The 26,407-nt window shown below is 43.4% G+C and overlaps 1 protein-coding gene and 1 long non-coding RNA gene across 5 annotated transcripts in view; one reads left to right on the plus strand and one right to left on the minus strand.

Annotated features, from left to right (window-relative positions):
- The window catches only part of LOC123772680 (uncharacterized), a 33,482-nt gene extending 8,155 nt beyond the window's left edge, over nt 1-25,327 (plus strand). For 3 of the 4 annotated variants that reach the window (XR_011222531.1, XR_006774703.2, XR_006774704.2), the window contains 5 exons: nt 293-639; nt 2,727-2,823; nt 7,732-7,863; nt 20,715-20,993; nt 24,915-25,327. This is a non-coding gene — a long non-coding RNA (uncharacterized lncRNA). Of the gene's footprint in view, nt 1-292; nt 640-1,670; nt 1,786-2,726; nt 2,824-7,731; nt 7,864-20,714; nt 20,994-24,914 lie in introns of all 4 variants that reach the window. The other variant, XR_011222530.1, reaches the window with a different exon arrangement.
- LOC123772678 (collagen alpha-2(I) chain) overlaps nt 9,483-26,407 on the minus strand; it is a 61,626-nt gene continuing 44,701 nt past the window's right edge. Inside the window, exon 2 of the mRNA XM_069303546.1 lies at nt 9,483-16,099. Coding sequence (XP_069159647.1) covers nt 10,148-16,099 — 5,952 coding nt within the window. The 3' untranslated portion in view covers nt 9,483-10,147. The remainder of the gene's footprint in view (nt 16,100-26,407) is intronic.

Consider the following 26,407-nt stretch of genomic DNA (forward strand, 5'->3'; position numbering starts at 1 on the left):
ATAGCTTGCAGGTGACTGACCAGCTGGCCGCCGGAATGGACCCGCCCGGGCGTGGGGGATGTCGAGTGGAGACATACGAGAACAAAATTTATTATATAGTTTTATTTATTTTATTCACATTATTTTATTTTATTATTTTATTTCATTATTTTATTTATTTACAAAATTTATTAGTTTTATTTATTTTATTTACATTTACATTATTTATTTATTTATTTACATTTATTATATAGTTTATTTTCATGATATGTTTGCAGGGGAACATTTTTATTGGCGTATCAATGGTTTGCAGATTTGTCCCGAGGAAGGAGTTGATGGGAGTACTCTTGAGGCCAGAGAAGACGCTAATGAGTAGATCTTCAAGGAGTGGATGTTGCACTCTGTGGAAGAGCAAGCTCCGTAGTGTGGAATTGGACCTCAAACTGTGTGAAGAGGAGCAGTGAAGTCTCTCATGCCTCTGTGGAATCAGTGGTGGAGTATCACTGGAGTCCACGGGAAACTTCATGGTTACCTTACCTTGAGGTGCTTCCGGGGCTTAGCGTCCCCGCGGCCCGGTCGTCGACCAGGCCTCCTGGTCTGGTGTAGCAGCCTGGAAGACCTGTAGCGACCATCCTGGTAGATTGAAATAAGTTTATTGAGGTAAAATACACACAAAGGGATGAGGTAGATCAAGCTATTCTCACCCCCGTTCAGTACATCGTGTTAATACATACACTGACACACATCACAAACAATAAACGTATTACCGAACATTCTGAGAGATAAACATATACATTTCCTCCTTTACACAAGTAGTATGGTATCCTGGTAGATGAACCTGGAAGAACCTGATGATGTCAGGGTAGTGAACTCCCAGATGTGGGAAGTTCTTATTGACTACTTGTAAGGAGTAGGTAGAGTGTTTGATTGACATTAGCGTGCAAGATGCAGGGTAAGGTGGGTGATTATCATTTCTATGCCAAGGAATATTTATACTAAAGTTTATTGAATTACAACTGTAGGCTGGATTACCTGCAGATATATATATATATATATATATATATATATATATATATATATATATATATATATATATATATATATATATATATATTTATATATATATTTATATATATATTTATATATATATTTATATATATATATTTATATATATATATTTATATATATATATATATATATATATATATATATATATATATATATATATATATATATATATATATATATATATGTTCTAGGGTTGATAATGCCATATTTGTTTTACAAGCCAGGAGTTGGGCTACTAATTAGCCGGTGGCTGAGCGGACAGAACACTGGACACGTGATCCTGTGGTCACGGGTACGATCCCGGGCGCCGGCGAGAAACAATGGGCATAGTTTCTTTCACCCTGATGCTCCTGTTACCTAGCAGTAAATAGGTACCTGGGAGTTAGTCAGCCAGCCGTCACGGGCTGCTTCCTGGGGGTGGAGGCCTGGTCGAGGACCGGCCGCGGGGACACTAAAGCCCCGAAATCATCTCAAGATAACTCAAGAAGATAACCACTTGGTATAAGTAACTGATGGTATCGGATTGCAACCTTTTTATAATAGCATAGTGTGTTGGAGTCATATTATTCTTGTATGTGTGATGTACATGTTTTCTGTCTAGTAAATGTATATAATTTACCCAGGGTGATCTGGTCAAAATAACCACTGGGTTTTTGGTTGGCTTGTCCGAAAGGGATGTACTACCGACCGAGAGACGAGCGATAACATCATCATCCTAATAAATAATGATTAATATTAGTACGTATTTTCTAATACTGTGTAAGAATTTTCATTCATAAATGTATTTTAAAGCTTTAGTATTTCTGAGCATTTTGTTAAAGTAATGAGATTTATTCACTTATCATGACTGCAAAATTTGCCACCAGATGTCGCTTTCCCACGGACCAGATTCACGAAAGCACTTACGGACCGTCTACATTTTTTCTCAATCTTTGGCGGCTTTGCTTCTAATTATTAATCAGTTAATGAGCTCCGAAGTACCAGGAGGCTGTTTATAACATTAACAACAGTTGAATGGGAAGTTTTCATGCTTGTAAACTATTTAATAAATGTAAACCATGCCGTCCAAGATTGAGGAAAGATGTACTCGTTCGTAAGTGCTTGCGTAAGTGCTTTCATGAATCTGGCTCCACGTCATTTGTGGAGTATTGTCCATCGTTGGCCCGTGCGTATTTTTTTTTTTTTTTTTTTTTTTTTTTTTTTTTTTTTTTTGAGATATATACAAGAGTTGTTACATTCTTGTACAGCCACTAGTACGCGTAGCGTTTCGGGCAAGTCCTTAATCCTATGGTCCCTGGAATACGATCCCCTGCCGCGAAGAATCGTTTTTTCATCCAAGTACACATTTTACTGTTGCGTTAAACAGAGGCTACAGTTAAGGAATTGCGCCCAGTAAATCCTCCCCGGCCAGGATACGAACCCATGACATAGCGCTCGCGGAACGCCAGGCGAGTGTCTTACCACTACACCACGGAGACTACAAATATATACTCCCATGAACCCCAGTGAATTAAAAAATAAGCCGCAATATTTAACTTTTGTAATTGCATACACTAACTGTTCAAATTATCAACTCTAGCACTTTGTTTTAATTACGAATTTTACGGATATAGATGAATTTGAGAGGCACCCGAAGGCAAATATTTAAAGACTAATACAGTTGTTTTTACCTCTACTAGGTTTATGGAAGAGATACGGAACGTGAGCAAGCCAGGCACGTGTCGTCCAAATTTCCTGTCCTCATCTACGCCACAAGCAATATATACTGGTCCTCAGGTAAATTAGTAATCTTTCCTCCCGTTGAGAGGCTTTAGGGTCAATAGCAGGCAAAAAAAAAAAAATGCAAGGAACGTTTGCCCTGACAGGAACGTTATTGGCCAGTTTGTATCGGTGTAGTCAGCCATTACAACGTATTATACTGTACTGCATGTAAGTACTGCAAATAAGTCATGACAAATTTTTGCTTGTAAACATAGCAGCCTCCTCAATGATAGTATTTATAGCAAATGTTTGGTCGAACCTACAAAAATAAACTCGCATTCAACTATATTCACGTTTGGTACTTTGTTTTGTAGAACCTACCTTGAGGTTACCTTGAGGTGCTTCCGGGGCTTAGTGTCCCCGCGGCCCGGTCGTCGACCAGACCTGGTTGCTTCCAGAAGGCTCGAACAAAAATCTTTATAGGCCAAGTATCGCACCTAAATATGTATTATAATAGGCCTAACATAGCATGTATTAGGCATAGGGTCTCCTTGACAAGGTAGATGTTTAACTTGTCCATTTTTGTAACAACATTTGGGTTAATACAATAATAATAAATTGTTTGGGTGTCGATCAGTCCATGTTTGTACGTTTGAGAGAACAGTTGCTATATGTACTATCGCTATTGGAGAATTGTTTAGAAAATAAATAAGTATATATATATATATATATATATAATCTTTGGACAACACCCACCAGTGGGACTCGAACCCAGAAAGCACAACTACCTTCCAGTAGCTGGCATAACTAGTATGCTTTAACCCACTACGCCATCAGACCTTACAAAAGAAGTAGATAGTTCGAGATATATATATCTCAAACATCTCTACCTCCCGAAGGCACCAGATGAGTGAGGGGTCAGTCTGCAATTTTCGTCAAGCCACTGTCAATGTGAGAGAACTCGTGTCCAGCTTATAAGCCTATACTTGCATAAACCACAAGTGAAGATAAACAATCTTTGGACAACACCCACCAGTGGGACTCGAACCCAGAAAGCACAACTACCTTCCAGTAGCTGGCATAACTAGTATGCTTTAACCCACTACGCCATCAGACCTTACAAAAGAAGTAGATAGTTCGAGATATATATATCTCAAACATCTCTACCTCCCGAAGGCACATCTGGTGCCTTCGGGAGGTAGAGATGTTTGAGATATATATATCTCGAACTATCTACTTCTTTTGTAAGGTCTGATGGCGTAGTGGGTTAAAGCATACTAGTTATGCCAGCTACTGGAAGGTAGTTGTGCTTTCTGGGTTCGAGTCCCACTGGTGGGTGTTGTCCAAAGATTGTTTATCTTCACTTGTGGTTTATGCAAGTATAGGCTTATATATATATATATATATATATATATATATATATATATATATATATATATATATATATATATATATATATATATATATATATATATATATTGGTGTATACTGGCAGCAGGTTTTCTTTTAAACATGTTTCATTGAATATGACCGCATATTCTGTATTTATTATTTTCTGGTTTAGGGCTTCTATCCCTCTAACTATTTTCTTAGCATCAGGGCTTAATTGAAATAGGAGTTCTCCAAAACTCATTTTCGTACTTTTAAGGCGAAGAAAAGAAGTGATTTACTATAGAGTGTATTACACTTATTTATATAATTTGCACGACGTTTCGAACCTCCATGGTTCATTCTCAAGTGAAGAGATCTTACAATACTAGTTGATTTTATACCCGCACTGGGTCAGGTGATAATACAATGAAGGTGAAAACATGGGGGGATACATAAGGGATAAAATGTGAGGTGAAACATAGAGGCTGCAGAAGGCTTATTGGCCCACACGAGGCATCTCCTATCTAAACTAATCTAAACTAATGGATTAATCTTTGTTTAGATAGGAGATGCCTCGTGTGGGCCAATAAGCCTTCTGCAGCCTCTATGTTTCACCTCACATTTTATCCCTTATGTATCCCCCCATGTTTTCACCTTCATTGTATTATCACCTGACCCAGTGCGGGTATAAAATCAACTAGTATTGTAAGATCTGTTCACTTGAGAATGAACCATGGAGGTTCGAAACGTCGTGCAAATTATATAAATAAGTGTAATACACTCTATAATAAATCACTTCTTTTCTTCGCCTTAAAAGTACGAAAATGAGTTTTGGAGAACTCCTATTTCAATTAAGCCCTGATGTTAAGAAAATAGTTAGAGGGATAGAAGCCCTAAACCAGAAAATAATAAATACAGAATATGCGGTCATATTCAATGAAACATATATATATATATATATATATATATATATATATATATATATATTGACGATAAAGCTTCCAATATATCATTTTCAAAGTTGTTCTGCATCTGAGAATTACAAATGGTTCATTCAGTGTCCGCGAGTGTACTCAACTCGTTGCAAACTGGGAAGACAATTTATGCAGACGAGTCATAATATCGTACTGGAAGATATGGTATCCAAACTGCATATGAAAAGGAAGAAACGCTGATTTTTACATGACTTGATAATGGTCTTGGATAAACGTAAACAAGGTAGTGTCTTCATGTTGTGATGTATAGGTTGGATATCGAGGAAAATTGTATAATCTGTGATATGAAAAATGAACGTCATTAGCTACATAATATACGATGCTAATTAGGTTATTGGGCGAGACTTTCCCTACATGATGTGGCTGACGGGGTAAGATTGTGAACTTCAGGTCGTTTATTTGCCTAGTGTCAGTGGACCTCGGAATGTTGATGTCTGTTAGTATCACTTCGCCTTATTAATGACTTAAAACATTAGAGAGTAAAACGATGCCCACTTCCGACTTGTCTTATTTTGTTGAACATAGTTTAAGAAAAGCTCAAGGCTCAACTTTGAAATGAGCAATCGATTCTTAGGCCATGCGAAATAAATTATTTTATCGTATTGTATAGCCAAACAATTTCTCTTTTCGATTGTAAATTAACATGTGGTATACGTTTGTGTGTAATTAGCCTTAGGATAGGTTTGTTCAGGTAATTCTTTTTCGTATTGCATTTACGACCTGATCTCAGTTACCCGTCGCATTTTGAGCCATACTTTATCCAAGGGCAAACATTGCCTTACTAGAAAATGGTAGCGACTGCCGAAATTGAAATAATGTTCCGTGTTCTGTTTTGGGTTCTCTGGTAGGTTAGGATAAGGTGGCACTTTAGTACGAAATTCAACTCGTCCTCACACTAGGCTCTTTAAAGCAGCGGCTGTCCTCCCCAGATGCATTCATCAATTAACATACTGTGTATTAAAAATTGCTTTCTTCTCATATATAAATTAATATTCTTAAACATCAAAATGCTACGTATAGTTTAACTACCCGTAGGTGTTCAGGTTATGTTGCCGAATATTTTTGTATTTGAAGTACGTGGGTGAAGCATTTATAGAATTGTCGTTCGAACAAAATTCGTCAGTGAAGCAGTTGTTCCGGAAGTGTTCGAACGAAATCAGTTGAGTCGGGTGTAAACTGTTGTTTACTCATAAACAGGGGGTTTGGTGGCTGCATGAAATCACTTTTGGGTCTTTGTTTGGAGGACGGGCTGCTGGATGCACTGGACTTGGTCTGGGGGACAGATTGTGACGTTGGGAGGACGGGCTGCTGGATGCAATGGACTTGGTCTGGGGGACAGATTGTGACGTTGGGAGGGGACGGGGTGCAGTGTCAGCCGGGCACCGAACGACCTGAGACGCATTCATAAATTTAAACGCACTGCGTATTCAAAATGTTTACTTTCTCAAATACAATATTATTTCATACTAGAATGTGCTGAATACTTAGACGTAGCTTAGGTGGTTAGGTTCTAATGGCAAATACTGGTATTGGCAGTACGTGGATGAAGGATTTAGTGAGATGGGATTCGAGCAGAGGCATTGGTCGGGAAAAATACAAGTTAGAGTCGTGTGCAAAGTGGTTTTTCCATTCATAATCAGGGTTTGGTGGCTGGATTAACCAGCATGGATATCATCATAAACCATGTGCTATTAGAGCATATCAATATAATTAATATTATCGCCAATTACTGGTTTTTATTCAAAGTATAAAAAAAATCCCATGGCATGAAGATAATTCACTGCCCTCGTGTGGGTAATGAGACATGAAGGACATTATAGGAAATATTTAATTTAATTTGTTTTATTCTTATTCCGGTATGTACGTTATTAGATTCAAGAATACATTTATATTAACTTTATTAATAAATAATTCATTTAAACACAGATGCAAGATATATAAATTTAATTGCTTCACTAGTGTACGATAAGCAACAATTTGATTTATAGATTGCCGATCATGAAGCTTTTTCTTATGCATTAATGTAACATCACGTTCAGAATGTTGACTTGTTACCTATACAAGTTTAATAATTTGGGGAGTACAGTAATGTACATAATTTACAGGCGAAGTATTGTTTTGAACGACCATCTTCGACCTCTTTAACTGAGGATAGTATTTCCCCATCTGTGGAGAAAGAGTACAATACTACCTAACTGTTGAGCACAATATTTTCTTGAGTAACTAATTGTAGTTTATTGATTAGATTATCCCAATATATAATCAGTTTTATTGATTTATCTCTTATGCAATCCTTCAATTGTTCTCTAGCTTCTATGTACCATTGAGGGTACAATTTATGCAATATAGTGCATATTTATGCAATTTTTAATTAAAATTTCTTTCGAATTTCTTCCTAGAGACAGTATGCAAGATATATACATTTCGAAATACTCGTTACAATTTATATAGGTTACTGAAGTTAGCGCCTGAAATCCATTTTTGGAAATGAAATTTCATTTCTGGCAACATTTCATTTTCATTTTGAAATGAATCCCGAAATATTCAATTTTCGTTGCACTGATGACATAAAAACAATGTCAGCCTTCACCCTCTCATTCTTTAATATGACACACAGGTCTCGACTTGAGAGAACGTCGTGTGCAACCAGCATGGAGGATGTGGTTGTAGAACATTCACGAGCAACATAACTGTGCAACAAGTGCACCTCTGAACCCGCCTGTTGAGAAACATTAACCTCAAAATAAGGGTGAGAAATAATAATGATTTGTTTTCCAGCCAGAAACCTCAAATTTAGAATAGGCTTTGTGGCTGTATAAGCAATCATGATTGGTAATATCTATCATTGAAGGTGATGGGAAACCATTTAGATCAGTTACTACCTACATGTTACTGTTCATGTTAAATTTGAGGTTTAATTTTGTAGCCTAGTATAAAGTAACTGTGTCGATATAAAATACATCCAACAAAGGTACAGTATGTTGACCAGACCACACACTAGAAGTTGAAGGGACGACAAGTCGTCCCTTCAACTTCTAGTGTGTGGTCTGGTCAACATACTTCAGCCACGTTATTGTGACTCATCGCCTGCACAAGGGTACAGTAGCCTAACCTATTTCTACCACTCTGTGTATATATATTCGAAGATCCACGTGGAATTAGCCTGTGTAGATTCCAAAATAGTTAAATGGTGTTTTTGTGAATCAATTTATTATAAAAAAGTAACTGGAGTGACTGCAGTTTGTGAGATTCACATATGCATAAGTGACAATCTTGGTTACAAGGGATGTTGTGGATTGCACTTACATTTTCGCATGTTGGTTCACACACGACTGGTGGAACAACCCGTTCGTAGTACATCGGATTTTGACGTATATGTTCTGTTAGGCTGAAAAACGATAACTGGTCGTGAGATTGACATGATATCCCGTTTTTTGTTCGTGGGTCTTCTGTTAGATTAGTTTAGTACACCAGTTTAGTGATGCTGAGTGCTCGGGAGGACGGGCCGATCAGTCACCAGGAAAGGTTAGGATTAAAACGCGGTTTAATAATTGTTTAGGCATTGTTATGTTTTGCATTATCATTGCATCTTGTCAGCATTACTGTATATCCTGTGCAACATTAGAACAATGAAGACAGGGTTTATGTATACAGAGATCACTCGCTTCACGGTGTATATGCACTGAACGTATACTTTAGTCCTTGACTATGTCCAGGACTAATGTATATTTGCTGGTTGGTCAGTGAGCAATTGTCTTGGTCTTTACCCTACATAGGTTGATATGTCTTAAGCCCAACACCAAACAATATCAAATTTGTAAACATGTTTTGTAAGGGGCCTCGTAGCCTGGTGGATAGCGCGCAGGACTCGTAATTCTGTGGCGCGGGTTCGATTCCCGCACGAGGCAGAAACAAATGGGCAAAGTTTCTTTCACCCTGAATGCCCCTGTTACCTAGCAGTAAATAGGTACCTGGGAGTTAGTCAGCTGTCACGGGCTGCTTCCTGGGGGTGGAGGCCTGGTCGAGGACCGGGCCGCGGGGACACTAAAGCCCCGAAATCATCTCAAGATAACCTATATAGTGGTTGAGTCATTTTGATAGCCAGGATCCTCCCTCTCTAAATCCACGATGACCTGAATTGTGAAGGATTCCCTAAAAAGCTAGAGACCTGATTCCTAACTAGCGTTCAAAAATGTTTGTGTGTTATATTAGTGTGTATGGTTTGAAGCCAATGGTTTGCTACCTTGTGTAGTGGGAGGTATATCTTGATTTAAGTGCTTGTGCTATCTATCCTGAGTGTTTCCCTGAAGCAAAACATTAGTGAAGCTCCCTAGATCATTACACACAATTGGATAAGGAAACATAACATTGATTTCTTACATTTATTTCTTTACCAGGAAATCAATATGGAGACAAAGAACACTTAAGAGATAAAGATGGTGGCCCAGTTGGCACAGACATATAAATGGAAGAGGTATAATTACAAAGAAATGTGACGGCGAAATGGGTACATTTTGTATCAGTACGTCGAATTAGTTTTTTCTCATATTGATTTGAATAATATATAATATATACATACTGTAAATGAGTGAATTGTGTGATACGTACTCACCAGAGTTAGGTAACTAAGAGTGACGAGAGAGGAACGAGGTGGGGGGGGGGGGGGGGATAATACATTAAAAACTACAGACCTAAATTACATCACAGATTCCGTATCCACGTAAGACAACATATGTTTTGATAACATTTGTGTCTAGATGCTGACGGCATTGGCTAAATATAAATTAAGCATTGTAGACAGTAGATCAGAACACGTTGCCATCATGTGGCTTCGAGTAACCAAGTGGCTTCGAGTAACCAAGTGGCTTCGAGTAACCAAGTGGCTTCGAGTAACCAAGTTTGCTCATAAACGCTTGATGGTTTGAAACGTGGACATTAACGTGCCAAAGTTTATGGCAGACCATGTCAGATCACTGTTGTACATCTTAGAATACCGTTGTTCATGATAACATCGAAGGCTAGCACAACGGAAGTTAGATTTTGGGAAGTTCCAGGTTTTTAGGAGCCGACAATTTCTCCGGTGGACCCGAATCTTTCTTTTGCCACTTAAGGCCATATATATCATAATAAATCTGTTCCACGTCTTGTGGCTCGGTATCCTCCGTTTTGCGACCCGGCTCGACTGACATTGAATCTTTCATTTTGTGTTCAGGTTCGAGTAATATAAAATCCTCTGTTTGGTGACGTGAGTTGACTAATAGCGTCTCGTCTGTTGTAATGTCATTTTTGGAAGAAACGGATATATCTTCGTCCTTTGAGAGGTGTGTGATCGTGTTAGAACTGGAATCAAATGGGGTTTTACGCCCACCTGCAGCTTCTACAGAAAGCTCAGGTGGGCCTAACTCAAAAAACGGAAAGGCACTGATATCTGGGTTGATGTAAATTTTCTGGCCTCTTTGTTGACCTGTTGTAGGGGCAGTATTTGGAGAAATGGTAGTGTCTGTAGATACCGAATTTTGTATACTTGGGGGACCCCCAGATCCAAAGTTTGAGTCTATGGAGAAATCAATTGGGAATGGCGGCCCTTGTAAAGGTACATCAGATGCATCTAGCATGCCTGTTGTAGAAACTGTAGAGGATCCTGAACTTCCTGTATCAAATCCAGATCCAAATCCAGGCAATGGTACCCCAGTTGATCCACCATTAAATCCAGACTCGCTTGCTTTGCTTTCGCCAATTCCCTGATTAATTGCAGAACCACCCGTAAGAGCGACCTCCGAATCAGGTTGTGAACTAATTGTACCAGCACTTGACCCGAAGCTGCCACCTGGTTCTCCAAAGTTAAACCCCAAACTTCCTCCATCACCACCCGACGCTGAAGGTAATGCTCCTACGCCAGATCCAAACCCAGAACCTCCTGCTCCACTATCCAATCCGGGACTTCCATCCGCAATACCTGTTCCTGTACCGAAGCCAGTATCGCCAGAACCAAATCCTGTACTTCCTAGGCCAGTACCCAATCCTTGGCTCTCTGTTCCAGATCCTGAACTTGCAGCCCCAAATCCAGACAAGGGAACTCCTACTTCACCACCAAATGCTGTACTTGCTGTTCCGCTACCGAATCCAGTTGCTGCTGCTCCAGTATCGAATCCTGGACTTGATGTTCCAGTTCCAGATGCAAATCCTGAAGTTTCACTTGCTCCAAATCCAGGTAAAGAAACTCCTACTTCACCGAATCCTGGAGTTGCTGCTCCAGTATCGAATCCTGGACTAGCTGCTCCAGTATCGAATCCAGGACTAGCTGCTCCAGTATCGAATCCAGGACTTGCTGCTCCACCAAATCCAGGCAATGACACTCCTACTTCACCGAATCCTGGAGTTGCTGCTCCAGTATCGAATCCTGGAGTTGCTGCTCCAGTATCGAATCCTGGAGTTGTTGCTCCAGTATCGAATCCAGGACTAGCTGCTCCTGTGTCGAATCCTGGAGTTGCTGCATCCGTCTTCGTTCCTGAAGTTCCACTCCCTCCAAATCCTGGCAAGGAAACTCCTACGTCACCACCAAATGCTGTACTTGCTGTTCCGCTACCGAATCCTGGACTTGCTGCTCCAGTATCCAATCCAGGACTTGTTGCTCCACCAAATCCAGGCAATGACACTCCTACTTCACCGAATCCTGGACTTGTTGCTCCAGTATCGAATCCTGGAGTTGCTGCTCCAGTATCGAATCCTGGAGTTCCTGCATCCACCTTCGTTCCTGAAGTTCCACTCACTCCAAATCCAGGTAAAGAAACTCCTACTTCACCGAATCCTGGACTTGTTGCTCCAGTATCGAATCCTGGAGTTGCTGCTCCTGTATCGAATCCTGGAGTTCCTGCATCCACCTTCGTTCCTGAAGTTCCACTCGCTCCAAATCCAGGTAAAGAAACTCCTACTTCACCGAATCCTGGACTTGTTGCTCCAGTATCGAATCCTGGAGTTGCTGCTCCAGTATCGAATCCTGGAGTTCCTGCATCCACCTTCGTTCCTGAAGTTCCACTCGCTCCAAATCCAGGTAAAGAAACTCCTACTTCACCGAATCCTGGACTTGTTGCTCCAGTATCGAATCCTGGAGTTGCTGCTCCAGTATCGAATCCTGGAGTTGCTGCTCCAGTATCGAATCCTGGAGTTGCTGCTCCAGTATCGAATCCTGGAGTTCCTGCATCCACCTTCGTTCCTGAAGTTCCACTCGCTCCAAATCCAGGTAAAGAAACTCCTACTTCACCGAATCCTGGACTTGTTGCTCCAGTATCGAATCCTGGAGTTGCTGCTCCAGTATCGAATCCTGGAGTTCCTGCATCCACCTTCGTTCCTGAAGTTCCACTCGCTCCAAATCCAGGTAAAGAAACTCCTACTTCACCGAATCCTGGAGTTGCTGCTCCTGTATCGAATCCTGGAGTTGCTGCTCCAGTATCGAATCCTGAAGTTCCTGCATCCGTCTTTGTTCCTGAAGTTCCACTCGCTCCAAATCCAGGTAAAGAAACTCCTACTTCACCGAATCCGGGACTTGTTGCTCCAGTATCGAATCCTAGAGTTCCTGCATCCACCTTCGTTCCTGAAGTTCCACTCGCTCCAAATCCAGGTAAAGAAACTCCTACTTCACCGAATCCTGGACTTGCTGCTCCAGTATCGATTCCTGGAGTTGCTGCTCCAGTATCGAATTTAGGACTAGCTGCTCCTGTGTCGAATCCTGGAGTTGCTGCTCCAGTATCGAATCCAGTACTTGCTGCTCCAGTATCCAATCCAGGACTTGCTGCTCCACCAAATCCAGGCAATGACACTCCTACTTCACCGAATCCTGGAGTTGCTGCTCCAGCATCGAATCCTGGACTAGCTGCTCCTGTGTCGAATCCAGGTGTTCCTGCATCCGTCTTCGTTCCTGAAGTTCCACTCGTTCCAAATCCAGGCAAAGGCACTCCTACTTCACCACCAAAAGCTGTACTTGCTGTTCCGCTACCGAATCCGGGACTTGTTGCTCCTGTATCGAATCCTGGAGTTCCTGCATCCACCTTCGTTCCTGAAGTTCCACTCGCTCCAAATCCAGGTAAAGAAACTCCTACTTCACCGAATCCTGGACTTGCTGCTCCAGTATCGAATCCTAGACTTACTGCTCCAGTATCCAATCCAGGACTTGCTGCTCCACCAAATCCAGGCAAAGAAACTCCTACTTCACCGAATCCTGGAGTTGTTGCTCCAGTATCGAATCCAGGACTTGCTGCTCCAGTATCGAATCCAGGACTTGCTGCTCCAGTATCGAATACAGGTCTTGCTGCTCCAGTATCGAATCCAGTACTTGTTGCTCCAGTATCGAATCCAGGACTTGCTGCTCCACCAAATCCAGGCAATGGCACTCCTACTTCACCGAATCCTGGAGTTGCTGCTCCAGTATCGAATCCAGGCCTTGCTGCTCCAGTATCGAATACAGGACTTGCTGCTCCAGTATCGAATCCAGGACTTGTTGTTCCAGTATCGAATCCAGGACTTGCTGCTCCACCAAATCCAGGCAAAGAAACTCCTACTTCACCGAATCCTGGAGTTGTTGCTCCAGTATCGAATCCAGGACTTGCTGCTCCAGTATCGAATCCAGGACTTGCTGCTCCACCAAATCCAGGCAATGACACTCCTACTTCACCGAGTCCTGGAGTTGCTGCTCCAGTATCGAATCCAGGACTTGTTGCTCCAGTATCGAATCCAGGACTTGCTGTTCCACCAAATCCAGGCAATGGCACTCCTACTTCACCGAGTCCTGGAGTTGCTGCTCCAGTATCGAATCCAGGACTTGTTGCTCCAGTATCGAATCCAGGACTTGTTGCTCCAGTATCGAATCCAGGACTTGTTGCTCCAGTATCGAATCCAGGACTTGTTGCTCCAGTATCGAATCCAGGACTTGCTGTTCCACCAAACCCAGGCAATGGCACTCCTACTTCACCGAGTCCTGGAGTTGCTGCTCCAGTATCGAATCCAGGACTTGTTGCTCCAGTATCGAATCCAGGACTTGCTGCTCCAGTATCAAATCCAGGACTTGCTGCTCCAGTATCAAATCCAGGACTTGCTGCTCCAGTATCGAATCCAGGACTTGCTGTTCCAGTATCGAATCCAGGACTTGCTGCTCCACCAAATCCAGGTAAGGGCACTCCTACTTCACCGAATCCTGGACTTGCTGCTCCAGTATCGAATCCAGGACTTGCTGCCCCAGTATCGAATCCAGGACTTGCTGCCCCAGTATCGAATCCAGGACTTGCTGCCCCAGTATCGAATCCAGGACTTGCTGCTCCACCAAATCCAGGCAAGGGCACTCCTACTTCACCGAATCCTGGAGTTGCTGTTGCAACAGTAGAGCTTGTACCCCCTCCATCTAGGACGAAAGCTTGCTCGTCCTTCTCAAAAAAACCCGACGTAGGTGGTCCAACGGGTTGAGCACTGGTTCCTAGACTCGGCAGAGGCACGCCTGTGCTAGTTGAACCAATGCCTGTTGCTGGGGGTCCTGACAGAGAGACTCCTGAAGGTGGGCCTTGGAAAGATGTATCTCCAGCTCCTTGACCATTTTGGCCGAATCCAGGAAGAGCCACCCCTCCTCCAGCAGGCGTCGGGAATTCGTCATCGTCATCATCAATAGTAAAAAAATAACCTGGTGGTCCTGTAGTGCCACTGGGTGCAACCTGACCACCGCTGCCAGCCGCAAATGCAGGAAGTGGGACTCCTACTGGGCCCGTTTGAACTTCAGGGGATACTTGTAAACCTGGCTGTTCTACACCGGGAAGCGGCACACCAAATGATGCTGTATCAGAAGGAGCTCGACCACTTGCAATTCCTTGGTGAACCTGGAAGTGCTCTTCCTTCAACTTCTTTACAGATTCATCATCGTCTGGAAAAATACCCCTAGAAGATGGAAGTATTCTATAACCACCTTCGTCTGCTATATAGTCTACTTTGATTTCGCGGCCATTTGGAGCTGTCCATCCAAACTTTCCTTCCATTGTTCCATCTGTTTTCACGACTTGATTCTGATATTGGTCATCGAGGGTGTAGCCCCACCGGATGCTGCCCTGGCTATCGACGAAGTTGTAACGGTCTTTTAAAACAGAATCGTGAATGACTATGCGTTCTTCGTCACTGTCCTGACGCCTGAGGCTCACAAAATTTTTGCCAACATAGAGTTTTAGATCGTCATCGTCGTCAAGGTCGTCCCCATCTAGATCTTCGTTGGAATATCCAACAGCATATATGTATGGATTTTTAAATCCTGGTAAGATTTGTTTAGAATTAAAACTTGTCCTGGCAGCAGCAACTGGGGCAGTTGGAGGAATGAAGAGTTCTTTAGGGGAAGTAGGCACACTCCCATCTGGATGATATCTTCTTCCTAGACTCACATAGCGTGTGGTGTAATCGTCGTCTTCAAGAGAGTCGTTATCATCATCCTTAAACACAATATATTGTGAGGAAAATCCCCCTTGGGTCCCAGACGATGCTCCTACACTGGGTAATACAGAGCTACCAATTGAGAACTCTACATTTTGGTTTGACCTGCTGGCTTGGATGTTTTTAAAGTGGTTAGGGACTGCATTTACTTGAGATACAGTGCTTTGACTCCCACCAGAACTTTGAGCGAAGATGGGAGCTGGAAAATGTTGTGCATTCGAAGAGAAAGTTTGTTGACCATGCCTGAATACCTCTCTACTGAGGTCAGGCTGTTCTGCGCTCTCAGGCTTTATGAAGACTTGTTGTGTTTGGAAAGTACTAGCACCGGGCGAGGCAACTCCACTCCTGGACCCTGTTGTATAGCTGATGGTGTAATGTGGACTGACAGGCAATTCTTTGCTGGTAGTATCTTCTAAACTGTAGTCTGGGGGCGCGCTCTGTGACACACGCAGAAGACAACACAGCAGTAGGAGGCTGTGGTACTGCAGGAGACCCATCCCCGTTCGCCATCGTCGCATCACTAGCGTAACCTGCAGGAAAAGGCCTCAGTTAGTACAGAGAAGAACTAAAACACTGAAAATATTTTTGGTTAATAACCTACCTACTTCCCTCTCGTTTGTGTGAATTGAGAGACAGACAGACCGACAGATACCCCCAACCCCGACACCCTCAATGTCATTGTGGATTTAGTTCCAATTGGCATTTCATCTCGTAAACCCATTGTGTCAACACACTTCATACGTTTTAGAATATAACTTACATACAAGTCATGGTTCAGTGGGGGAGGACGAGTGATGTGAAAAAGGGTGGGGGGGGGGGGGTAAAAGACAGAGGGAATTGTTATTTTTTGAGATGTCTGTGGGGGGTATGTTGGAGTGGGGGGTGAGGTATTATGGCAGTGATACTAGAGAGGTAGATAGGGGACTTAGGAGAGGGAGACAGGAGTTTGAGATGATACTAGGATAGGTAAGGAGAATGGCAGTGCATTTAAGATTTAAAAGGCATTTAAAAAGAAAATTTAGTTTATCTACATAAAGTTGGATTGGTGTAATGTGACATTCGGCTGTACCAAGGAAATTCCTTTTTGCTGTAAAGGAATTTCTATACTTTTTACTATACTGTAAATACTTCACTTGTCTGTCTCTCTTACCACCGCTTCCAGCCGTTGTGGTGAGGGCACTTTGTGGGAGGAGGCTTGCTGGATCCCTGTTTTCATCTAGTTTGTTCCTCTCTACCTCTTCTTTAAGGTTGTTGGTTCCGATCTTGATTATTCTTTAATTTGATTAGTTATGTTTTGATGCCGGGGTGAATTGAGACAGGATCCTCTCATCTGTAGAACTAGAGTACCTGACAAATTTGAGTGATGGGGAAACTGTTATGTGAAACCACGCTTTTCTTGCTGATGCTGATATCGACGGAGTGTCCGTTCCAAAGGAAATGATTACGGGGTGTATATTTAGGATGTACCCGTGAGATGGTGGTGTTTGATGGGTCCCTTATGATGGATCGTGTGTGGTTCTCGGCCACCAATTATGTGTTTAGGTTGTGTACATTTAAGACTTGTGCAATGAATTGCACTTGTAGGCAGATAGTTATTCGTCCCCCATTGTCCTTGTATGGTAATCACCCCCTTCTCTATAAGGATTAGGCTCAAATTTTGGAGTTTGCTTTGGTCCCTACCTCCACATATCTTACCTCCGAGATCAATGATCAATGAATGTCCAATACTTCCTGGGGTGGTGATAGATGCACCCTCCTCTCTTTGCAGTGGTCTTTGCTGCTGTCTAAAGTGGATTATGGCTGCACTGACTACTCGTTTCATGGTCCTTGTTTTGATGATCTGCAACAGGCTGGGTTTTGCCTTTCTTTTGTTCCCTATCCAGAGCTTGTGAGTTGAAACAGATTTCTTGTCGCTGAAGGATCGTAAATACAGTTACTGCCCTCGCTACTTTGCAAGATTCTCGGCAACATCTTTATTCTCACAGTTGCCCCTCTGATGGGTCCGTTCCCTTTCATCACCTTCCTTTTTCTGTTCGGATGTGTGTCTTACAGGCCTCCCTGTAAGAGAGAGATTTTATTAGCAATGTGTTCCCTCTTGTCGTTCCATTGTTACCTCCATAGAGGGTAGCACTTGCAAAGTTTTGCAGGACTTTGACCTTTCATAATAAAGTCTTCTACCACTCCTCTTGTTATGAAGTGGCTTTTTCTAGAATATTTATCTTCTCACTTAAATTCTGTTGCCTTTTTCAGAGATGGGTGTAAGTGTGCCGATGGTGTTAGATGCACTGTGGTGTTTCCCGATGAAACGTATATGGTGCATCTCCTATGCATCCTGTGGTCTGCGTGTCCCAATTGTCATGATGACCGTATGTGTTGGTTTCCTAATGTCCGTCGAGAACATTTGTCCCTTAAGAGAATGCTTGGTGAATCAGATTCCCTTGACAGCATTCACCTTACATGTTTTCATATTGGCATCCTGATAGATATTTAGCGCTCAGAACATCTAGCAATACAGATGGTAGTACATGATCTTCCTGGCTTGGTGCATTATTATGATAATTAGTTGGGTAGTTTTGTCTGTGTCGTGAGTTTCCTCATATCGGCAAGGGCACACTTATGAAGGTGCCCCCCACATCCCTTGGGCCAACTACTGACCTTCCCAAAAATGTAACCGACATCAGTTGCCTAACTCGTGGGTCAGACCTTCATGGTAGGTGTACAGAGGCACTGGGTGCAAGGAAATGTACGGGAATCGTCCCCATGATCTTTTTCTTGGAAACCAAGTGCGTATTACAGGACTCGCGTGGCTGGTGTTTGGCCTTCGATAACCTTCGGCTAGCGGTACTAATCTTGAGGACACTCATGCAGGCACAGCCCATGGGACCCGAGAGTTCAAAACGTGAATACAATATTGTAGTAAAGTAATTGAAGGTAAGCAAACCATGGACCCACGAAGAGAAAGAGGGACATATCAATTGTGCAAGCTGGTATGATTTTGTTTAGTTCGTTAGTGTTTATTTTTTTTGGGTGGGAGGGGGGGGGGAATTTATACGTCAAAATGCGAAATATACTATTGAAGATGACGTATTGGTTTATGAGAGTTATGGTAATGTTTTGAGGGCGTGATATCCATGATAGTGGTTATCACGTGGATAGTGGATATCTATCATGAAATGATAGATATCCTTGACTGATAGTCTCCTAGCCATCCTATATGTACTTGCAAGGTTTAGTACAATTAGGTTTCTTTCATTTGCGTATTTCCTTTAAAACTGAATTTAATCAACATTTAAAACACTGATGTGGTCCATTTATGTAGGTTTCTTACTCTAGTTATTTTGGACATCTTTCTAGTTTACATAATTGTCTTTTAATTTTGGTATTAGTCGCTTCTGTATACTTCGTGAATTTTTCATGAGATCTTGTATGTCATTATCATGTCTGCCCTACGTGTTGAGTCTTAGTGTGGCGAGGTCCACTTCAGTATTCGGTTATAGTGAAGTTCCGTCAGAAACTATACAAAATGTGTTAGTATGTCTATCAGTCTTATCATTAGTGTTTGTGGATGGTAGACCATTCAAGTGGTAATTGGTAAATAGCCATATCTACCCCCCCCCCTACCAACGTGATGGCTGTTCTAGCAGGTTGTGTGTGGTAGTTATAGATAGATATGTATAGTAAATAAGGAAGCCGGTCAGCCGAGCGGACAGCATGCTGGACTTGTGATACTGTGGTCCTGGGTTCGATCCCGGACGCCGGCGAGAAATAATGGGCAGAGTTTCTTTCACCCTATGCCCCTGTTACCTAGCAGTAAAATAGGTACCTGGGTGTCAGTCAGCTGTCACGGGCTGCTTCCTGGGAGTGGAGGCCTGGTCGAGGACCGGGCCGCGGGGACACTAAAGCCCCGAAATCATCTCAAGATAACCTCAAGAAGCAAGAAGTAGCAGGGTGTGGGTGGGGAGGTGGATTGATCTTTGGCTGGCCTTGAGAAGTTGGTGGGGTTGTCGGGTCGTCATTAGACTGGTTTGTTTTAGGTGGGGGCCAGCTGGTAGACAGCGGCTGGGTGACGGTGTACTACTACTTCACAGAGAAACTTCACAGGGAAGTGAGGTGTAGCTCTTGCTGTCCCGCCTAGTAATCTCTTTGTAACAGTTATGGTTGATTTAAAGTTCATCATTCGAATCGGATTTTAAGGTTGTGGGTGGAGATGGCTTGCATGACTAATAGTTTCAGCAGTGATGGGGGTTAGTGTTTAGTTAATAGTTGATTACGTAACAGATAAAATCTGGAGGGTCCATCTGTTACCTCGAGCAAATATTACACTTCAAAATACCCATACAGTAGCTATAGGTATTTGATTTTCTCAGCATTATTTAGCCTTTTGATGCAAACGGTAAAAAGTTACAAAGAATCCCTCCCCCCCCCCCCACCCAACAAAAAAGGAGAGGGGCAAAAAGTGGTTATGTGAAGGACGGTGGCGGGTTTCGAAGGCCGTGGCTGTAACAGAGCTGACCACGCCCAGCTCAACCACCTCCGCAGACGAGAGGGTGCGGGGTATTAGTCCAGAATTGTGGTGGATTGGGCACGTGGGGATGGTGGAAGAGAGGTATAGAGTACATGTACACGAGTGTATGTACACGAGTGTATGTACACGAGTGCATGTACACGAGTGCATGTACACGAGTGCATGTACATAGAATACAGAATGGGGCAGGGAGGAGGTGCAGCTGCTGACATGGGGGGGGGGGGACAGACAGAGGGCCGGGAAAGTGAAGGTGGACGAACGAGGTGAAAGGAGAGGATGAACGGTAACATGTGAAGATGAAATCGAGGAGGGAATGAGGTTTGTGACGCTGAGAGGTGGAGACCAAGAGCTGTAATTCATTCCCCCCTTCCCCCGTCCCCATGCAACTGTTCCATAAAAACGGCAAATATTATGCCTAACGTTAAACATATGAAGGACGATGCATAGAGAACGTCAATGTTTCAGTGTTTTAGATGTTAGAAACACGTCACATTTTTAACATTAGACTCTATAAAAGATGTAAAATATTAAGTGAGAGGACAGGGTGAAATAAATTGTAAAATATTATGCGAGACATGTTATATATCAAACAATATATTTAAGAATTAAAATTTCAACAGGAGAGTGGTGTATGACCTCGTCTCATAACTAGGGAACCCGAGATGATTGGCCAGAGAGGAAGACGGAAGCAGATGATGACTGTTCCATTCACGTGACGCATGTGGCAGGAGCTGTCTCAAAAGTTGTCAACTTTGATGACCAAATGACACGTCAGAAGCTGAAGAGTCGACGTTTCGATCCGTCTTGGACCGAAACGATGATGGTCCAGTATCATAATGGAGTTGATGATGATCCAGGACGGACCCCGAAACGTTGTAGTTTGTTCATCATATCTTCAGGCAAGTTAGTCACTCATCGTCTGTGTCAACTTTGTGACCAAGAAAACATGCATTTTCTTGATTGTCCGATATTATATATATTATATATATATAATATATATAATTAAAATATAATATATATATATATAATATATATAATTAAAATATAATATATATATATAATTAAAATATATTAATATATTATATATATTTTATATAAAATTAATATATTAAATATTGTGTAATTATATATATATATATAATATATATATATATATATATATATATATATATATATATATATATATATATATATATATATATATATATATATATATTTATATTGTGTGTGTGTGTAATTATTGCTTGAGCTTGTAACCCCCTCCCTTTCTGGCCCGTTGTCGTCGTGAGGGGGCTTGGTGGGTGGCTGCCAGTGTGTGATGCTCCATGGGTCAGTCCTCTGTTGTTTTGAAGCCTTATGCTTCTGCCGCTGTCTTCAATTTTACCAGATGTCTTTTCCTTTTCCTTGTGTTTAATTCCCCCCCTTCTCCCCCTTAATTCCTCTCTTCACCTTTCTAACTGTCATTTCCCCTTCCCCCCCTTAATTTCTCTCTTCTTTCTAATTGTCATTTCCTGCCAACCTTTTGCCAGTCTTGATTATTCTTTCGAACTACTTATGTTTTGACACCCGGGTGTTTGGGGAGGCGTACTCTCTCGCCCATAGAACTGTGGTACCCAACGTCGTGAGCGAGGGGACGCTTTTATTGTCAATGCTGCTTTCGTCACTGAACCCGATCTCGACGGTTCTTAAGGTGGCGTTTGTGGGGAGCATACTCACGACGCACCCCTGGGGGGCCCCGGAAAGACTGGCAACATATCTCTTGTTCGGTGTCCTATGCTCTAATTTTGGCTCTGTGGTGGGTACGGGGGCACATTCGTGAACGAAAGTATTACCTCTCATTTTCATGTCGCTGAATACTGTTGCTCCTATGACTTTTCAGGCTCGTGGGGTGGGCGACCAAGCCTCCGAGTCGGACTGTGTTGGAAGACCGGGCTCTGTAGTCCTCGCTACATTGGGCCCAGACCTAGGTGCTCCTCTGACCCTCCTGACTGCTTCCCTTGGCTCCCCTCCCTTCTGTGGTTGGGTCAAGCCCCAAGCCCCCAGCGGGGACCACCTTGTCCCTTGACACGGCTCAGTCTCTCATTGTGACTACTGCACCTTTTACTCCCTCTCTGTCTGGGGGTTCTCAATGCCGTTCCTGCCACGGCTAAATTCGCACGATCCCTTCCCATACTAATAAGTACAACTTTTTGTTTGGTCCTGCTTCGTGGGCTAAATACTTTTTCCTCCATCCGGATTCTACACCACCTGACGATTTCTCCCTCCATAAACACCTTGTTGATTCGGTAGATGCCTCTGTTACTTTTAACCCCACCCGTTTCAGTACACGTGTAGTCGCTGATCCTTCTTGGGATGCAGCTACCTGCTTAGCCGCATTGTCCTGCATTGGGGAGACTCCTGTTCGGGGTCTCCAAAAATGCTTGGTTAAATGCCAGTGTTGACTCTGTTCTCCTCCCACATATTGCAACTGGTGTTCAGGACCTAAAAGGATAGGACCATGAGGATATTAAACATATCCTCGAAGCTCAAGGCCATCCTGTCCTCCAGGTGGACACGTTCACTCGACCCCCTCGTGGTCATCGTCATCAGCCCCTTCGAGTTGTGAAAATCAAGATAGTAGGACCCCTTCCGCCCTCTATCATTCTTGCTGGTGCCAGGTGCCCCGTTCAGGAGTACATCCCCTCTCCTAGACTTTGTAATAAGTGCTGTAATTTTGGGCTCGGTGCCCTCAAATACTCAAGTTTTGTCTCTGTGCCCCATGTGTGGGGGCATTGACCACTCTAAGACAGATTGCTCCTCTCCCCAGGCTCGCTGTCTCAATTGCGGTGAGGCCCACCCTATCTTCTCCCGCACGTATATACACTACAAGCTTGAGGAAGCCGTCCTCAACTTGAAACACAGGGATCGTTTGACTTTTCTTGAAGTGAGATGCCAAGTCCGCCGTCTTCACCCTTTCACTGGCGTATCTTATGCTTGCGTGTTGCATTCTACCTCTCCTTGTCCTTCCCACCTTCCTCGGTCACACAACCGTTTCCAGGCCTTGGATGTAGACATACCCACCGCCTCCTCCCCTGTTCCTTTACGTTCTGTCCCAAAGGGTCTCCCTCTTGGTTCTCCATCTGGAGTTTTCCCCCCTTCCTACCCAGTGCACCATGTTTCCTGTCTCTTCTTTCCCATCTCCCCCCGATCCTTCTTCCTAGCCCTCCAGTCTCTTGGCCCTCCATGCCGCCTGTCTGTCCAGGCTGTTGTCCATCATCATCCCAGCAATCTTCATGTTTGCCCCCGTTCTTCTTCTGATGAGACCATTGAGTCTGTTGCCCAGTATGTTGTTACTGGAACACCTGTCTTTTTGAGTCAGAAACGTAAGCCTGGCTCTTCTCCCCAGCGGGTAAGAAGGCATCACTTTCTTTCCTCGCCCCCCCCCTCCCTTCCCATCTCTTACTCTATCACTACATCCACTCCCATTTCACTGGTCGTACCCCCTATCCCGGCTATGGAAGTTTGTTTAGCCCCCGATTCCCTTTGGGTTTCTGCCATTGCCGAGTTGCGCTCCCTGGTTTCTACCCCCCCCCCCCTCCTCCTCCTGCTGTCCTTGACTGCCCCTCTCGGTTGTTTCCTCCTCTGGACCCCGTCGGTCCGCCTCTGGTCTGTCCTCCCTTCCCTCCATCCTTACTAAGTTTACTCATGTTCCCTAACCCTGATCCTGATCTTATTTAATATACTGTGTTCTTCTTTACCTTTGTGTCTTCATTTTTCTGTGTTCCTGTCCTTTCTCTTTTTGATAATGTCTATTCTTCAGTGGAATATTCATGGATTTTATGCTAACTTCCATGAACTCCAACTTCTGATTACACAGTTTTCACCACTTTGTGTTTGTCTCCAGGAGTCAATGCTTGGTGCTTGTCCTGGTCACTTTCGTGGTTATTCCTTTCTCTCTCCCCCTCCCCCCCCCATAACTCTACTGCTCTCTTGATTCGTTCTGATATTCTCTTCGTCTCCCCTACTTTTTTCCATCGCCTATACATTGTTCTGCTGCCTGTGTTTTTGTGAGTAAATGGTATACAGTCTGTTCCATTTATCTCCCCACAAATGTCCCGCTTTCTTTTCCTGATCTTAAGCACCTCCTGGACTCCTTGCCTGAGCCAGTGCTCCTGTTGGGTGATTTAAACTGTCGACATACCCTGTGGGGTGATGTTCTGACAAACAATCGATGCTGCCTTCTCGAACCGTTCGTTCTCTCTTCTTCCCTGTCTCTTCTGAATTCTGGTAAGCATACTCATGTGGACTCTTGGACTCACACCCTTTCCTGTCTTGATCTTTCTCTCTGCTCGTTGTCCCTTTACTTGGATCTCACGTGGCGGGTTCTTGATGACCTCCATAAGTGACCATTTCTCATCCCAATGGATGCAAATTTTATAGAAAGTGGTCATAGGAACTTGGAACATGATAAGTTACATGAAATGTTAAAAATTTTAAATTAATATATACACTGCTGAAAGTACTGGAAAGTCAATAGTCTTAAATTCAAAAGTTTGCATGTGGAATAAAAGTAAAACATACAAAATCAATGGGGCTCTAAACATTTTGGCCAACATCCCAGTGTATAAACTTGTCACTGGCAGAACTTTACCAAATATTTCCCTCATAACATTAGACATAGATAAAACCATCAGAATATCCCACAAAAACTAACTTGTTATTTATTATGTTATGAACTACTGTATCCCCCATACCTTGCTACCCACACTGCCATACCTAGGCAGTGTAGGAGGTAGTTCCCAAAGTTTTGTTTAAAGTGTGTAATTTTTTTTTTTTTTCAGAAGGCAGCATTGCAGAAACAGCTGGTGTCTGTTGATTCATCATGGCCCATGAAGCGATGTAAGAAGTCAGTCGGCAATGGGAATATGATAGTCAAATTTTTCTTGGCAGAAATTGTGTTCAGTGTCTGAACGAAATGCTGTGTGTTGGATACCAAAAGTTAATTAAGTGAATGATACTTATAAATATAGTTTGTACGAGGATCCCCTCCTCCATCGTGTTGCCTTTTCATGGTGAGGGGCTCACGTACACCTCCCTGGGACTGGTGAGGGTTGCCTTCGCTCCCTCTCCTGCCCCTCTTTGGGTGCTGTACATGCAGAAGGGCACCATGTAGGGTCCTTGAGTCACAGTACCGCCCACTGGAGGGGTCGCCCCTGAGGGGCTGCCCTAAGTGGATGGCTGGGTGTCCAGGCTGGGGCAAATAAGGATAATGAGGTCTTAGCACCAGTGTGGGAGAGTGGATGAAGCAGGAGGACTTCCCTGTTAAAAAGGGGGAGTACCACTGGGAACGACGCACCACTTCCTGCACTGGCCCGCGCTCGACCTTCCTGGCTCCCCTGGTAGGTGGTATCCCTTGGTTCCAGGGCCCCAGTTATCCCCATTATCTCATTATCCCTTGGGCCCTGGAACCAAGGGATACCACCTACCAGGGGAGCCAGGGAGGTCGAGCGCGGGCCAGTGCAGGAAGGGGTGCGTCGTCCCTAGTGGTGCTCCCCCTTTTTAACAGGGGAGTCCTCCTGCTTCATCCACTCTCCCACACTGGTGCCAAGACCTCATTATCCCTTTTCGCCCCAGCCTGGACACCCAGCCATCCACTTAGAACGAATGCTGTATGGGAAAACGAAACAACCTCTCTTACCCAGGCTCATGGGGTGGGCGACCAGGTCCCAGAGTCGGACTGTGATGGAAGACCAGACTGTAGCTCCCATTACATTGGGTCCTGACAGGATTACTTCCTTCCCTCTGTGGAAGAGTCGATTAGCATCTTCACGGCAGAACTTTATGCGTTCAACAGAACAGAACAGAACATGTATTCTCCATGCTCTTCGTCTCCTGCTTTCTCACTGTCAATCCTCCTTTGTGGTTGTAGTTGATTCTCGCAATGCCTTCGTGGCTCTGGAGTCCTTTAATCCAGTTCATCCGGTGGTCGTCGAGATTCAACATTGGATGTTTATCTCCAGTAAATTTAAATCCGTAGAGATTTGCTGGGTCCCCAGCCATATTTGTGTTTAAATGAGCGTGCGGATGCTGCCGCTAGGGAAGTTGTCCGCTCTTGTCCCATCTCCTGTAAAGGCATTCCTTATTCCGACTTTTATTCGGTTATTCATTCCTCCATCCTTGCCTGTTGGCAGGATTGGAGGAATGTTGTCTTCTGTTGTTGGTAACAAACTGCGTACTCGTAGTGTAGTGTCTCCCCGTGGCCCTCCTACCACCGTAACCAGCGGTGGGAAACGGCTCTAGCAAGGTTGCGTATTGGCCCTACGCGCCTAATTCA

The sequence above is a fragment of the Procambarus clarkii genome, chromosome 50 (genome assembly GCF_040958095.1).
Source record: "Procambarus clarkii isolate CNS0578487 chromosome 50, FALCON_Pclarkii_2.0, whole genome shotgun sequence".
NCBI classification, from domain to species: Eukaryota; Metazoa; Arthropoda; class Malacostraca; order Decapoda; family Cambaridae; genus Procambarus; species Procambarus clarkii.